Source organism: Neurospora crassa, linkage group VI (genome assembly GCF_000182925.2).
Source record: "Neurospora crassa OR74A linkage group VI, whole genome shotgun sequence".
NCBI lineage: Eukaryota > Fungi > Ascomycota > Sordariomycetes > Sordariales > Sordariaceae > Neurospora > Neurospora crassa.
The window spans coordinates 2181986-2198182 of NC_026506.1; the positions used below are offsets into that span (position 1 = coordinate 2181986).

The 16197-nt window shown below is 51.3% G+C and overlaps 3 protein-coding genes and 1 non-coding gene across 4 annotated transcripts; all 4 read right to left on the minus strand.

The window, feature by feature from the left end:
- Positions 1–94: 94 nt before the first annotated feature.
- aod-5 (alternative oxidase-5) lies at positions 95–5706 on the minus strand. The gene is made up of 4 exons (XM_952484.3): positions 5620–5706; positions 3139–5455; positions 1021–2942; positions 95–733 (listed from the first exon to the last, which is right to left on the minus strand). The coding sequence occupies exons 2-4, from the start codon at positions 3392–3394 to the stop codon at positions 689–691; spliced, it is 2223 nt and encodes a 740-aa protein (XP_957577.2). The 5' UTR covers positions 3395–5455; positions 5620–5706; the 3' UTR covers positions 95–688.
- Positions 5707–7428: 1722 nt separating this feature from the next.
- On the minus strand, positions 7429–8973 carry NCU03940 (questionable protein; the record flags this gene model as incomplete). Its single annotated transcript, XM_952486.1, has 5 exons — positions 7429–7537; positions 7606–7614; positions 7775–7907; positions 8264–8370; positions 8930–8973. 5 exons carry the CDS (start codon positions 8971–8973, stop codon positions 7429–7431), a joined length of 402 nt encoding a protein of 133 aa, XP_957579.1.
- Positions 8974–9309: 336 nt separating this feature from the next.
- Positions 9310–13747, minus strand: NCU10314 (hypothetical protein). The gene is made up of 5 exons (XM_001728285.2): positions 12164–13747; positions 11387–11912; positions 10629–10665; positions 10113–10182; positions 9310–9887 (listed from the first exon to the last, which is right to left on the minus strand). Exons 1-5 carry the CDS (start codon positions 13236–13238, stop codon positions 9724–9726), a joined length of 1872 nt encoding a protein of 623 aa, XP_001728337.2. The 5' UTR covers positions 13239–13747; the 3' UTR covers positions 9310–9723.
- A 2342-nt stretch (positions 13748–16089) lies between these two features.
- NCU15686 lies at positions 16090–16187 on the minus strand. The gene has a single exon (XR_897980.1). It is a non-coding gene; the product is annotated as a 5S ribosomal RNA (ribosomal RNA).
- Positions 16188–16197: the final 10 nt, after the last annotated feature.

A 16197-nucleotide genomic window follows, 5' to 3' on the forward strand; every position in this document is an offset into this window, starting at 1 on the left:
TTAAGGGTTTTTTTTTTTTTTTTTTTTTTTTCCTTTTCTTTTTTTTTCTCCTCTTCGTTTTTCGTCAGACCTTATTTCAATTTCATGCACGATACTGTAGACAGTCAGATATGCGATGTCTCTTACCGAGAACAATAACGACGGACATTGACAACAATGGAACTTGATTGCTGTTTGTGATGAAGGTATCAGTCATAGGAAGAGATAAGATGGTTTCGCGATGAACCCAGCGAAGCAGTCGAAGAAAAAAAGAAAAATGTACAGAAAAAGGCAGTAATGAATATCCAAAGCAAAACGCCAACCCATGATTTGGTTACCAAACCCATTCGAGCTTTCCCTATTCCGTTATTCTGGAAACCTACATTCCCAATGGTCAAATCAAATACCAAAACTTTTATGCACCTTTGCTCCCTACTGTTCAATGAGAATGTCCGGTATGCACTCCTTCTTCTCCGCCTGCACCTTTTCTTGTGTCTCCTTGTCTCCCTGTCTCCCTGTCTCGCACTTGCCCAACGCAAACATTCCGCATAACGAACGGAAAAGAAAAGGACAACATAACTGACTCCTCCACATAAGGCACTTACACTAGATATCCACTAGTGCCAATATACGCATGACCACATATTATCGACCACCCCCCTCTCTCAATGAATGTCTTGTTTGTTCTAGACAGCAGTACTGGTTCTAATCATACAGCTAGCTGGTTATGGCTACGATAGTAACACGGGAGAAACTGTAATGTCGGTTAGCTTCGTGTAAAGTATTTTTTGGGGGGGGGGAAGGTTTTTGGACTCTTGGTAGTAGGGCTTCAATGAGAAGAGCGGGCCAGGGCAGGATGTGAAAAATACAGAAAGAAGGAGCGCATGTGTTTGAATGATGGGGAGGGAAGGACCAAACGGGGGCATGTAGTAGTGAAACGGGAGAAGTGCCCCGAACCGATACGGAGGGAAAGCGAATTGGGATGGAAAAAACAAAGAAGAAAAGGGCGAAAAGAGAAAAGGCCCGTCAGACACCACTTACGTTGATCATGATAATCATGGGTATATCAAACACATCCCGCTTGATGGTCCACGTATAGCTGCATTCTAGCTTACCATCTCTTTCCAGTTTCGAGATACCGTGTTCTCCGTCGATCTTGGCGACCCTGTTGCTCAAGATACTATTGCTGGCAACATTCACGCCCGTCGGTCGTTCTTTCTCTGTCTTTCCGGCTGGGCTGCTATCTGGCCCTCCATTGACAACGGTGCCGTTACTGCTACCACTACCCCCTGAAGCTGTGGGAGCAGAAGCAGCAGCAGCCGCGGCGGCGGCGGCGTCCATGTTCTCTTGGGTGCGGTACTTGAGAAGTCGGCATTTTCTCACCACTGTACCTCGGCTGTGTGTAAACGCTAGCTGGGCGTAATCTTCGTAGAACTGCGTCACGCTCGCTTCGTCCATGAGCTCCGCAAGGAATACCGGTTGTGGTTGTTCCTTGTGTTGCTGCGATTGCTGTTGCTGACTGTCGGCGTTCGTGCCCTGTTCTGGATGCAAAGGTTTTAGCCTGGGTGTTGTTCCCACAATGCCTCCTCTGCCTCCTTTGCTGCTGATGGAAAGAGTATCCGAGTTAGTGCCACCCATATTCGCATTGAGATTTAGCGTCTTCCCAAGAAGCACATCCTTTGTCCACCCTGTTAGCGCCGTGAACTCCTTGTTAACGGCGGCTATTTCGCCGGTTCGACGGCAAGCGATGGCCGGGCTTGGCGATTGGTGCATGAACTCCTCATGCTCGAAAAGGGCACGCTGGAAGCTTTTCTCCATGAAGATGAGGTCGGCCCTGTTGAGCGTTTTCATACATGACATGAAAGATGGGCGAATGCTGGCTAGTGACCTTACGATGCTGATCGTGCTCGCGCCCGAAAATCGGTTCTGAAGTAGACTGATGAGCTTGTGGAAACTAGCCACATATTGGAATGGTTCCTTGACTGCCTCGTAGATAGATGATGGATCTCGCTGCCTCTTACCCAGAACTGACTGTGGCCCGAGCTTCCCCAAGGCCGGCGTCTTTGGTTTCTGCGCCCGTGGCTGCTGGGAGCCCGGCTGGTTTCCTGCAGCACCTGGAACCCCCGTGTAGTTGGTGGCGGTGGGAGACTCAAAACCAAATCCTGTCGGTTGCGGACTGTTGTTCTCGGTACTAGGGCTTTGCAGACTAGTGGGACCAGCGGGGATAGCATAGGCATGCGGTAGACCATGTTGGAGGTTTCCTTGGGAGTACAAGCCATTGGAATGGGCATCCAGAGTCAGGAAGTCGCTTATCAAACCGGTGTTATTGTCATAAACCTTTTCGAACTGGTTCAGACCGTTTCCAAAGACTCCAGAGGGGTTGAATCCGACATCACTAGTGCCCTGCTGTGCCATGGACGGATCCCGCGGAGGAGTCTCAGCAGCGCCCGAGGACATGTGGCCCAGCATACCAAACTCCATGGCGCCGTACTGGCTTCCAAAGTTGAGTCCCTCCAAATTGAAGTTGAAAATGGCAGGATTACTCGGGTCAAATAGCGCTGGAGGGAAGCTATTCATAGGGCTGGAAACTGAACTGACCCCAATAGAACCGAGCTGAGGGTTGCTAGAGGGCTGGAAAGTTGGCGATACGGGAGATTGCTGGGGGAAGGGCAAGTTCTCCGGTATTGATCCTAATTGTGTTGCTGCAGACGAGAAGACTGGATACTGAGTCGACTGCGAGTAGAAGGTACCAATAGAAGATCCAGCATCCGACCCAGCGTTAGAAGGATGCCGATGGCCATTCCGGACAGATACAGCGGCAGCAGGATTGTAGTTGGGTCCAAGTACGGGGCGTAAGGCTTCCGGGGGAGCATCGTGGAGATACTTTGCCTTCTTCCGGACACCGTCCTGGCAAGCTTCAGCTAATCCACGTTTGATGCACCGTTGGCATGGTCGTTCGTCACCTAAACCAAAGTCAACATTAGCATCATCGTGGGGTTTTTTTTTTTTTTTTTTTTTTTTTTTTTTCTTTTTCGTGACATGCGAAAGGGGACGGAGAATCGAGGTGATGGTAGTTTCCTTCCGTGCCGTATCCGTTTATGGCAAGGAAAGCTAACTTGGGGAAACAGTGGACTGAAGTGAGCAAAAGTAAAAACTTACCGCAGGTCAAATGGGCTCTCTGACACGCATAGCAGGCTCTCCGGGCTTTTTTCCTCCTGGGCCGCAAGGGATCCTTGGGGTCATACTTCTTCTTCTGGTCACCGTTGGTTTCGACACCTTCGGAAGCAACGGATCGTTCGGCCATCTTTTCGTCGTCGTCGTCCTTGGTAGTGACCTCGGTTTCGTCGTACTCGTTGTCGCTCTCAGACACAGCACCCGAGACCTCTGCCTCGGCGGGTCCAACGTCGTCCGGCATCGTGCCTTAGCTCTATATATACAGACAGGGTCTTGGAGTCAAGACAGAGAGTGGTGGCAGGGTAGTGCAGAATGTGCCAGGAGACGCCCAAAGCAGCCAACTAGATTGCGAGACGAGACAGGGCAGGCAGAGAGGCAGGCAATCTGGCAGGCAAGGACGCGGGAGCTCTGAAGCAGGTAGGGACCAGGCTAGCAGAGACGTATCAGGTCCGATATGGGGGTCAGAGAGAGGGAACAAGCTTCAAGAGACCCAAAGCTCTCCTGCAGCAATCCCACGGTGGTGGCACCTTTTCTGAAGAGGGTGATTGGCGCAGTCTGGGGCGCTTGGTCTACCAGGATGGAGCGCCTGACGAGCTGATGATTTGGCGGTGGGCGATGTACGTGTGGCAAAATCAACGGCGCCTCAATTAAGCAGGGTAGTAGTGAAGATGGTGATGAGCGGCAGTGGTGGGCGGCGGCGAGGCGGGGGATAACGGAACACAATGCGTGCGAGACCAGATATGGCATCCAAGGCTCTTGTCTCTTTGATACTGTGCCGGGACTGTGGGCTTCCGCAATATAGTCTGGGACGTGTTGACGATGGACTCGCCGACAAATGACTGCCCTCCAGCTGACGAGGCCTGATACACAATGACCAGCACGTCGTCTCGTATTCTCACTGGACTTGCTGTCCGCTCCAGCAGAACGGCCAATGGGCTCTGAGCCGGCTCTAGAGAGGCGTTTCTCTGTGCAACAGGCTGGGCGAGTTGGCCAGGTACCTCGTCGACTATACACGGTGGAGTGTCTCGCAGGACTGTCTCCTTCCTCCTCCCCACACTAATCCCCTCTCGTCCTCCTGGTGGCAGTCACGCGGCAGCGGATAAAGCACCCTTCTTTCTGACGGGGCGGTTGTGATTCCCTTGGAGGTTGAGGAGCCGAAGTTGCGATGGCGATGGTAAGACAAGGGTAGTCAACTGTATCCCGCTGCAGCTACCCGTTCTTTTATGCTTGTATGCACTTGGCGCCGTCTAACAGCAGCCCTCTCAATGACGGTCCGAGAGAGAACTAGAAGATGCGTGTAAGTGGTAGCCAGACCAAGGTAAACTGGGCCTTGACGTGAATCGGGGCTGACCTAGAACTGCGTCCAGGGCCCTCCAGACTCCAACGTGGTGGCGTATAAGCGCCTGTACGTGGGTGTGAAGTACTTGGGTTGGTATATGCGTTATGTCGGTAGTTTCCAGGGCAAGATGTATGGTGTCGGCTCCGAAGCTCCTAACTGTCCGTCTCTTGTCGGTTCCCCTTGAGGATTCGCACTTTGCAAACCAAAATCAACCTAGTCCCAGCAATTACAGTGTCGACACCGGTATGGTGTTGTAGCGCGTCTGGTTTCGCAATTTCCGCCCTGGTAACAAACTATTGCGCGTGGCACTCCCGTGTCCACTTTGTGGTCGACCGTGAGCGGACCGTTAACGGCTTGAATTGCAGCACGAGAAGTCTAGCGGCAAGGTGAGAGAAGCAGTGCGCTGAACTAAGGATTGGTGGTGTGGCATGGGCGGGCGACGAGTGGTGTTGTAGATGGTGACGGAAACGACAACGGCTCCGGCGACGAGTGCGGTGTCGAGGATGGTTCGGTGTGGCAGGGTGTCCCTGATGTCTCTGATGGCTGTCCTTGATGTCTCTGGCGCCAATGACAGGAATAGTGGCGGCTAGTCTCAGTTGTCGTTGTCGAAGAAGTAATATGCGTCGGCAAAGATACTAGAGGGCGTAGAGATAGCGGCAGTGGTGGTAGTGGTGGTATTGTGCTGGTGCCATTCCCGAGTCTATGTTTTGACATGGCACTGGGGGGTGTGGTTTGTGGCGTTGCGGTTGTCTGGGAAGTGAGGTCGAAGGATATTCGATTGGAGATCCAATGAGGTGCGCCGAGTTTTTGCGGTGCAGTGCTTCAAGGATTGTCGGACGACCGACGACGATGACTCCATGCGACTGCGATTGCGACGAGACGGACAAGGGGGTCGACCACACCTCAACCAGCGCGCGCGCAGGCCACTGCAGCCTTGAAGGAGGGGCGCGGGCAGTCGGGCAACTTGAACCAGGAACAAAAGTCAACTACTGTACTGTCCAGTATCAGTGCAGTTGCTGCTGCGGGGTTTTTGCTAGGCGGGCGGGCAAGAAGCAAAACCGAGGCCCTTTGTTGTGCCGCCAACGAGCGAGGGCGGCGCAAGGGGAAGGAAGGGACGATCAACTTACTCGCAGTCGCTGTCTCGCACTGCAAAATCTTGAATTGGCGGGCAGGAACCTCAGCGCGGGCAACGGGAGATAGTGTCAGGAAGTCACTCGGTCAGTGTCAAAGAAAAGAGAACAGAACATGGAGACTTGAGTTGCTCGCGTGCAAGTGTCGGTGGGCTCGGTACATCCAGACGGCTGGGCTTGTAGCCCGTACTTGGCCGGACAGGAAAATGTCACCCTTGATCCATGTACTCGGTACACGAAACAATACCCGACCCGAGTCATTCACACCCTCCGCACCATTTGCATGTGGATGTCCAGTCGCTGCAGCCAACCTATTCAACCTACTGCAGAGTACAGTAGTAGTGTACTGCGTAGTAGGGACGGGTGGTCCGTGCGTTGACAAATCCATCAAAGCCGTCTGGTCGTCACTGAGTGCAGACTGCAGTGCAGAGTCCCGGCTCTCTGCATCTCCAGGCTCCACAGTCAACAAGTCTGCTGGTCCCACTGTCCCTGGCCCATGCTGCCTGCGTGCAGGGCATTGGGCTGATTGAAGATGACTGACTGTGCAGGCGTCCATCAGTAGGTGAGTTGATCCGCACCTCTGCTCAGGTACCGTCACTTTTCAGCGGGGATTTGATATCCAACCCAATCCCACCTAGATCTCTCGCTCACAACATTGGAAAGACCAAATCTCAGACAGCATCCGTGGACTGTGAACTGTAGTAGATGTAGTGTAAGGTAGGGTAGGTACTTGCCCTTTTCTCGGTTTCTGTTGGTACCTGTACAGTACCTAAGAACCCCTGCTTTTGTAAAGGATCTTGACTGCCCGTGATCCCTCCAGTAGCTGACCTTGTGTTACTCACTCTTGCAAAAACCCCCCCTTGTGCAGAGATTTTGGGCTGCCGGAATTATTTGCAGAAGCACGAGTTTTGATGTACACTACACTATGTACCGTACATCTCTTCAGTTGAGTCCACTTGGATCCACTGGCATAGCAGTACGTATGCAATAATAATGATGGAAATAATGACGCTGCCAACGTTACAATGGCTTATGCACCAAAGGAAGGAAGCGCGCGGGCCGCAAAGTGGAATCTCTGTTCCTGTTCCCCTCCTTCCCGTCTCCCGAATCCCGACTTCCGTCTGTCAGTCGCTGGCCCATCCCGTCCACCGCTGAAAGTTCGTTCCATTCCTTCCAGTTCACTTGGCCAAAGGTTCCCGCTATCTTATCAGACGGGAGGAGTACAAGGAAGGGAACACAAGGGAAACGAGCCTACTGTGTACGTCCATAGTAGTGTACATAGGTATTGAACTGAATCCAAACATGCAAACAACAGAGGTAAGTAGGTAGGTATACATTACAGCGCGACGGTAAACGGCGCATTGCCCCAATTGGGGCCACCTTCAACCTGGCTTCCAGCTTGACACTTGCCTTGGAATTGTTCCAGGTCAATCTCTTCTTCTTTTTTTTTCTATTTCTTTTTTCTTTCCCCAAATTTCTCCTTGCCTCTATCGATACCGCAATCTCGACAACGGCCACGATGCCCAGCGGTTGGCGGCGCATCTTGGTAGTGACAGGACGGAATGGAAGGGCGGGATGCATCCATGGGCCCGTCTGGTGGGCAGATGGTTCAGTTGAGCCAGGAACGGCCAGGGCCCCAGACGGCGGCGATTGACGAACCACGATTGTCCATGACCATGTGGCGCCCCGAGATCAGCTGGCATGATCCGCCTTGATCGGCTCCAGGATTTCATGAGAACTCACTCGATGCATCGTCAGGAACACTCGCTCAGGCCTTGGCATCCACTCACGTCAGTCTAGACAAAGTCATTGAGGCTGAACGTCCAACAACCCCCTGCCAACATTGGCTGCTCGATACGACACAGTACAGTACGCAGGCCACGCCCGCATGCCTATACGGTCCAGTTCATACGACCTGAAAACCAAACGTGTGTTTTTGGAAAACACCACCACTACCGTCACCACCAAACCTCGGACACTCACACCCAGTACCTGTATACGGAACGTCTGCACCAAACAATCCCCATCATTCCCTTCAGTTGCCTCAGACCTTGTTTACCTCGCCGACTTCATCTCATCTCGCCTTGCCCAGCATGAACTGGGAGCTATCTCCGTGGACGAACCCTAGCACTTTGTCGAACCTGAGACGCACCATTCAGCAGTATTCCCAGCGGTTCGCGCGGATTGCGTCGACCCGTTCAACCAGACTAGTCCTTGTCCGGTGGACTTTGCGGTGTCCGAGACAATATCTTCATGTTTATCCGCAATCAGCCTAGCCGTGGCGCCTGTTGTGCAGTCCAAAAATCGCTGATCGGTGTGGAAGGTTGGTTAGAACTGAGGTCCACCGTGCCTCCGTTCGTCTTCCTACATGCTTGGGTAACCCGCCTTGGTGTTGCGTCTGGTCTTGTTGATGCCGCTGTAGCGACACCATCCAAGTATCTACCTGCCTCTCGTGCACACCCAACACTTGCCCCTGGTCTAGCAGGCATTCTGTCGTTTTCCGTACACGCACCACATGAGTCTAGGACGACAGGGCTGTAGTCACCACGACTGGTTGACCGCTGCTTGCTCACCCCTTAGGCTTTTGTGCAATGGAAACCCTCGATGAGACGAACTAAAACCGCCATGTAACACTATTTACACCTCATCTTGCTCATGGCGGACTCTCTCTTGCATCGCCTAGGCAGTGGCAACCTCCAGTTCACAACACAGCCGCTAGGTCTCACAATCGAGCGTGACGACAGCCGCCTAGACAGGCCATCACCGCAGTCGTCACTACAGGGTGAACGAGGCCAATGGCAGGAGAGTAAAGGGAGTGTGTAGCAAAGACACAAGCTTAGGGGTGCAGTTCGCTATACCAAGCACGTCGATCTATCGGTGAGGATCATGTTTAAAAAAAAAAAAAAAAAAAAAAAAAAAAAAAAAACCACCATTGCCTATGGATATGATAGTACCACTACACACGGGTTTCCGGGCAAAAGGTCACATCCTGATCAACCTAGTCCCTTGTCATCCACTCCATTCAACTTTCACTCGAGATGGGACATTATTTTTGCCGTAATAGTGGGTGGTCACGTTGTTGAAGGGTGCATCAGCGGATGAAAGCGCCCGGCATTCTTATTACCCGAAGCAGCCTCCTGCAGATCGTACATGACACAGCTTCAAGCCCTCCCTTTCGGCAATCGCCGTCTACGACATGCCCTTCAATATCTTCAACTGACTCTGTAGACATGCGGGCCGTAATGGGTACCTACATGGACCCCCTTCTCACCGTCCAAGGCAGACCGATGTTGGGCATCAATGCAACCTCAGATCTTCGGCCTCGGTCCCGGTCTCCTTGACCATGGCCATGTTGAAGCCGCCGTACACACCTTGGTCATGCTCTTGCGAGTCTGTTGTCAGAATCTGCCGAATGGCTACAATAATCTTATTACACAGGCACCTCCCGATCTTCCATTCTGTACCATACCTCAAAACGACACGTATCAGTAGGTCATGACTGGCGAGACTGGAACAGTTGACCCCATACTTACAACAAAAACAAGTAAGGAAGACGATCATTGCACATTCATGGTTATCAGATCATGATGCCACCCCCTTTTCTCCAAAGTGGAGAGGTAATCTTCGCCTCTTTGCCATTCTATCATGATCTAGTTGAGTCATTCACAACACTTCAAAGGGTTGCGGGCACGCAGCATGCAATTTTCCAGGCAACAGCCCTGAATGATCATCGCTTTTTGCTTATCTATCGTCTTTACCATTCCGTCTTGGCATCATTTCACCGTCCATCTCATTACCATTCCTATTATATACCAATATCTCAGACGACATGCAGATTATGCTTGTAATATGCTTTGCTGCGTCGTTGTGGTGCTCTATGTGCCAACCATTCACTGCCTTAGACAGCGACACATGGCACTCCTTGCTTATTTCCTCCTGCTTGTTGCAATCATAACTTGTCTTGGTGCGGGAGGGACGGAAGGTCCCATATGCCGGTCGAAGGTGTCTCTGAAGGAAGAAAAGAAAGAAGAAACATTTTCGGTGGGTGTTTATTCAGCCACTCGCAACTCTCAACCCTATGCGTTTTGCTCCCCGCTCATCTTACGAGCGGGTCGCAAATTTGCTTCTGGCCCGTATTCTCTTGCCAAACACGAAGAAGAGGTACGGGAAAGGCAGCATCGCCAGGGTAAGGAAGGCGAGGAGGGCCGTGGCCCACTGGAAGCCCAGCTTCTCGTACATTTGTATTCCAAACAATGGGAAGGCAGCTGCATCCAGGTGTCAAAAAGTCAGCACAAAACCCCATGTCGAGAAACAAAGCACAAAACACAAGGGAGCGCAGCGGATTGAACCCGGAAGATCCAGCTAGAAGGAAGAGCGGCAGATGCATGTCCTGAGCGCTGCTGGGCCGGTATCACCAAAACACACACCGACACCCCCAACGCCGCATAAACGACACCATACACCGGGGTCCATCTTCACTCGAGACTTACCTGCAAACGAACATCGCACAAGAGCATTCGTGGCTAAGGCACTCGCTGCGTATCGCGGGTATGCGTCAACCTGTATACGAAACGCCTTCTTGTCAGCACTGCCAACTTTGTCCAATCTTTGCTTTCGCTTTCTGCCCAATCAGATGCCTCTAATGGCTCTCCATATCTCTGCGTGTATGGTGTGCGAACACGGCAGGATAGTTGTCGTTTTGTACTCCCCACCCCTTCTTTTTATTTCCCTTCTCTTGACTGACACTCACACAACCTTTTTCCACCTTGGCCATTCGAGTGAGCAAGGAGAGGCCAGACATGAGGTGACGGGAGGAGAAAGTCAAAGTGAGAGGCAAAATGACAACCCCATTCAGCAGTGATCACAACATCATGTTTTGACATGACTCGACATGATGGATGAGGCTGACACTGTTCCCCATTTTGATATTCCCCCCACACACACAAGATGCATTTCTTGGGTTCGGGCCTGTTTTTGAATTGGAATAGGAAGCGTAATCCACTTACCAAGAACGTGAAGATACCGGTGAAGGCGAAGGACATGCTATATGCAAGACAAGTCAGTTACCGATTAACGGCATCATGGGACTTTGCAGACGCGAGATAAACAACAACGGGGGGCGGGAGGGAAGACGAAAGGAACCAAGTGGGAAATGGAGAAAAGAGAGAAGGGCGCAAGCCTTAAACCAGGCCCTGGAAGAGACGAGGGTAAGGAAGTGGCTATCCCCATTTCCCATTTTGAGCATCAACTTTGACCAAGCCATGACTGAGAATTTGGGCTTGGAAGAAAGACGGAGAGGCAAAAACAGAGAGACGAGGAGGGGGGGAAGAGCCAGAACATAGAACGGCAGAGTCAGAGAAGTTCTCCGTCCGTTTCTGCGGCAATCGGTTTGGTAGCAGGGCTACTACGCCATCCACGTACTCCCTAACCACTTCTACCCCGGACCATAACCAGGCTTAGTCAATGAACATTGGGAAAGAAGCCTGAGGGTGGGTGTCAGTTGACGCACCATCCTACATGCCATGTTTCTTGGACTCGCCCCCCACACCCTTCCACGTCTTCCCCCCTCTCCACTGTTTCTCTCTCAAACACGCAACGAAGTAAGCGGAATATGGGTTTCCCCAGGAAGAAGGAATGAAGCTACCTCCTTCTTACTGTACCTTAACCCTCTTGATCTCAAAGCTTACGCAAGGGAGGAGGTAGATGACGGGGTAAACCAAGCCAAGCACAGCAGAAAGGGAAACACAAGCAAGTATGTACTTACCCCAGACCAAAGATCGACGACCCAATGATTGGCACGATCCAATGCACCCACGGATACGTACTAAACCCGAACATGAACAGACCGCCCGTGATGAGCGGGGCACCCACAATCACGGGCGGCAGCTGGTCCTCAGGCTCGCCCTTCATGATTCCCGTCTTCTTGAATCGCTTCTCGGCCAGGCCATTTCTCACGCGCGTCCAGACGGGAGTGATGCAGCCGGCCAGGACCATGGACACGCCGAGGCCCATGAAGGTAAGTCCGACCTGCCAGAGATTGAAGCCGTGGTTGGTGCGGAAGACGAGGGGGAAGGCACCGAAGAAGAGATACAAAACGCCCAGGAGAACCGCGGAGTAGACATCCAGGATGAGACACATGGGCTCAAGCAGGAGCAGCTGAAACGGTCGCATGAGGGAGTTGCCAAGGGTGGAGGCGACGGACTTGGTGGTGCGCTCGATGGGGGCGTGGTAGCGGTTGTCGCCGGTGGTTTTCCGGAGGTTGACGGCCTTGCGCTTTAGGAGGACGGGGTCTGTGTAGAGAAAAGGGATATGGTGAGTAAAAAATGTAAGTCAGGGGGTTTGTTTACTTTTTCCTTCTTTCAGTCTCTTTGTCTTGGCTACTTTCTCAGAGCCTGATATTCCTTTTCGGCTTCGTCATGCGGACCTTTTTTTTTATTTTTCTCGCTCCAACCGCGAAGCCAAAAACGCGCCTCAGAAACGATTGTTCGAGGCCTGGAAGTTTCGACAATCACTTCATTTGAAGGAAATGGAAAAGACGTACGATATGTTTCCGGCACTAGCACCATCACACACACCAGCAAAACCCCGGCCCAAATGATCAAGAAATAATACGTCCACCTCCAGGTCGTGAAGGTGTTAATCAATCCTCCCACCAACGGCCCCGTCGCCGGTCCAATAAACGGCGACAACGCAAAGATGGCCATGGGCAACTGGAACTTCTCCCTACTGAACAGGTCGCCCACGGTGCCACCGGACACGCTGAGAAACGCACTGCCCGCCAGACCCTGAAAGAACCTCGCAATGATCATAGTCTGGATATTCTTGGCCACCGCACTAGGGATCAGCCAGATCAGAAACCCGGCAAACGAGCAAATGTAGATGGGTCTCCGTCCGTAGAACTCAGCCAACGGCGACCAGAACGGTCCCATCGCAATCCCCAGCACGAAGAACGAGAGGCCCAGTGTCGCTACTATGCGAGAGCAGTGGAACTCGGCGTTCATCTGCGTGTACGTAGCCGTGTAGATGGCCGAGGCGTGCGTCACGGCGAAGGAGCCGATGCTCAGCACCGCGATGATGATCCACTTCCGCCAGGTCGGCATGCTTCGCGGGTTCAGAGGGTCCGCGTCGCCTCCTTCCCAGCCGACCTCGAAGCGCTTCTCTTCTTCGTCCTTGATGGTCTCGCCGGCCCCTGAGCGGGCTGCTGCTGCTTCCGCGTCGGCTCCTTCCTCCTCTTTTTCAGCTTCGTCTTCTAAGTCGTCTACGCCAAAGCCGTTGTTGGAGCGCGAGCGAGAAATGTGGCTGAAGGTGGTGTTATGACTTTGTCGGCTCATGGGTCGGGGTTGGTGAGGGGGCTGCGTTTGGTGGGTTGAGATGGGCGCGAAACCAATGTCGTCTTCTGTCTGGGATGATGATGATGCCGAGTCGAAATCATTCTCCTTCTCGTTCTGTCCGGTCGCCGAGTGGGCAACCTGAGGCGTGGTTGAACCGCTGGCTCCATGGCTACCGCTAAACTGACCCTTTTCGATATCTACGTCATGTGTCGGTGAGTTGATCTGAGTTGCATTTGAGTTGAGGTGAGTGGCGTCGTAGTTTTCCACCTTCTCCAGTTCGTTCATCGTGTGCTTCTAGCTGGTGTTGGCCAGCCTGTCGACGTGGACTATGTCGCTTGAAGATGTAAAGCAGTAGGGTGGGCCGTGAATGGTCGAATAGGTCGATCTTGGCCCGTTGTTGCGATGCTTCTCAAGTTCTGATGTTGGCTGATTTCTTTTTGCAAATTATATCAAAAGTTAAGTCGTCTTTATAGGGTAGCTCTTCGAAGATCCTAGGGATTTCTATCTGAAGTAGGATGATACAAAACGCTGTCGGGCCCACAGGTTCTAGTCCTCGCTGATGCAGTTGGTAAAGGATTGAAGATTTCGTCTTTTTTTTTTTTTTTTTCTTTTTTACATATCGCTGGAAAATATTTTCCGAGATGGCAGTTGGTTGCGGGCTCGAGGTTGCTGAAGGATGGGAAACGTAGGTAGGCGTAGGTAGGAACGGAACTGAATGAAGAAAAATCACAAACAAGAAAAGAACAAGAAAACAGCAGCCAACTACCGCTTTTTCTTTGCAGAAAGAAGAGGGGGACGGAGTCGGGGATGGCTACCTCGGGTTTAAGCTTTTGGACACGATCAAGGAAAGAGTAGTATCAGTGCAATTCCTCTCTACTGTGTACACTAGGTCTTTCCCTTTTTCATCGTTCGCAACATCCCAAACGGGAATGGCACAAAATGTGGAAGGTGGTGTGCCTGACTAACCATGACACTGACCCCATTTTTTCGGCGGAGGATGGATGTTTGATTGATAATGCTCCTGTCAAGTTTCCATCCTTTTGGCCCTTTGTCGGTGTTTCCTCGCTGGGTTCCCTACACCGCGCTTTACTTATTTAGTACGTACCAATTACCAATCCGCACAAATAAATCATTCTGGGGAACAATGCTACCAGGAGTGCGTCTTCCAAAGGATAAGTTCGGTTCAGGTCGTAGTTGTTTGGTTAGCTCCTGTTTTGATATAAATATAGTAGTAACGAATGGTAGCCGGTCTGCCGGTCGAGAGAAATAACAAAGAAAATCGAGGAGGACGAAGTCCGAGAATGGTGAGGACAGGAGAGGAGGAAGAAAGGGCCCAACCACTGCACTAACGGGTGGGCCGGATACCAGATACCAACCATGACTGATGTGATCGATCAACTGAAGGGTTCTTGCAAGAGATCAGCGGTAGGGACTTCCCAGAACCGACCATGGAATTGCAGAAGGCGAGGAGAAGAGAGCAACATCCGTAATCGGCTTTTTTTATGCCGTCCAAAATCGTTGATTCTAAAAGCAAACACGCAATTCGCTAACACATTGTGTGATGCATATCTCATGGTACCGGTTGATGATGGCTAACGGGATCCGAGAGGATATATAGACAGATAGGAGAAGAAGACGGTAGGTAGGTATCGCCGCCACCTCATCCATCCCGAAGAGAAAAAGAGTCGATGGATTGTTGGTATTGTATGTAAAAGCGGTGCGGGAATAGGAAATATCAAACGTTGGTGTCTGCTGTCTGAGTCGGCGAAGGGGTGCCAGTGTCAGTCATGTGCCTCGCCTCTGGCTCAGTCGCCCTGCGGCTCTCACTAACGGTCTGTACTTGGCTGCCGAAGAAGCCTGGTGCTTTGTGGTGCGTTGTGCATGTTCGCGCGGGGAATCTTATCGCCGGCGGTAACCCCGAGGTAGGTAGGAGTGACTGCCGGAGAGGAGGGGCCGAGGGGCGAGAGTGGAGGGGAGGGGGAGGTAGCGTTCAGCGATTGGAGGATTGGAGATCGAAAAAGGGACGGGACGAAACGCTCAATCAATGAACATTCTGCAAATTTTCGATGGTTTGTGTCAATGGGAAGGCGTGTGGAAGTTGAGTGGATATTAAGCTGGAATGACGTGATGATATTGTGCTGCCTCTTAAGAACCAGGGCTCGTTATCCAGATCCGAAAATTTCGCCTAATCGGGAATTCTTCTTGGGCTACATACACTAGTCGATCGTTTATCGCTTGACATCGATGTCTCTCTAGCCTTTTCGCTCTGCAACCCAAAATGCAGCAATGTACCCGTAAAACTTCTCTTTGGGGCCAGCTGAGTTGGGGAAAATGATATTCAACATTGTGTGAGTATGTCAAGACTTTATGTTCTGTGATTTCTTGACAAAAACAGGGCAAAGACTTTCTATGTAGACGTTTGTCAAGAATGGAAATGTTTGAGATACAACAGAAGCCTGCTTTCTTGCCACTTGATTACCACCTCGATGCTCGACACTGCAGTGCAGTATTGTGCAAAAAGCTGAGATACCATGTAGGTATACGTGGGCGAATATCTAATTGCACGTTAAGAGCAAAGAAAATACCCCTTTGTTCGAGATTCAGAAGCAGACAGTTCCAAATTTTCATCAATCCGGTGTCGCAGAGAACGGCAACAATCGAGGCTCATCCACCAACTGTCAGTCTTCTAGCACTAGAGAATTCGCAGTCAACTGACGTTGATAGTTCCGTCCCCGGCCGTTTCAACTACCTATTCTAAACTGCCTGGTTGCACATCGATTTTACGTTTTGCCAAAAATCTGCCTGCTGAATGACAACCTGCAGCAAATGCACGTACAGTTCTCTGAAGCCCTGAACCCTTGATCGAATTATCGGTACGGCACAATCTCTACTTTGGCGTGCGCAAAGCAGATTATTTGAAGATATGACGAGACGTCTGAGTTTGCCATTGCATCTCCACCTCGATGCGCTCTGTCACTTCAAGGACAGTATCTTCATTTTCGAAGGGATGGAATGTCCCTCGGCCATCCGCATACTTGTTTCTCACCAAGATATATCCAGAACACAAGTTGATCGAAAAAAAAAAAAAAAGAAGAAGAAAATATTAATAAATAAAAAATAAGAAAAGAAAAAGAGGACATACAACACCTGGGATTCGCTGGTCGTCACCGACCCAGCTACTAGTCAGGCGATTGGTAGTTTATCTACGGGAGAGCGGACGGGATCCCGAGTTTTTTACCATCTA

Excerpts from the sequence above, each read along its gene's own strand:
- NCU10314 (XM_001728285.2), bottom strand. The coding sequence starts at position 13,238 with ATGAACGAACTGGAGAAGGTGGAAAACTACGACGCCACTCACCTCAAC. Across the intron at positions 10,183-10,628 it reads CCGGTATCTTCACGTTCTTG|GTTGACGCATACCCGCGATA; the intron begins GTAAGTGGATTA and ends TTTCGTATACAG. Across the intron at positions 9,888-10,112 it reads TGTGCGATGTTCGTTTGCAG|CTGCCTTCCCATTGTTTGGA; the intron begins GTAAGTCTCGAG and ends ACCTGGATGCAG.
- aod-5 (XM_952484.3), bottom strand. The coding sequence starts at position 3,394 with ATGCCGGACGACGTTGGACCCGCCGAGGCAGAGGTCTCGGGTGCTGTG. Across the intron at positions 2,943-3,138 it reads GAGAGCCCATTTGACCTGCG|GTGACGAACGACCATGCCAA; the intron begins GTAAGTTTTTAC and ends ACTTTGGTTTAG. Across the intron at positions 734-1,020 it reads CCATGATTATCATGATCAAC|TTTCTCCCGTGTTACTATCG; the intron begins GTAAGTGGTGTC and ends CCGACATTACAG.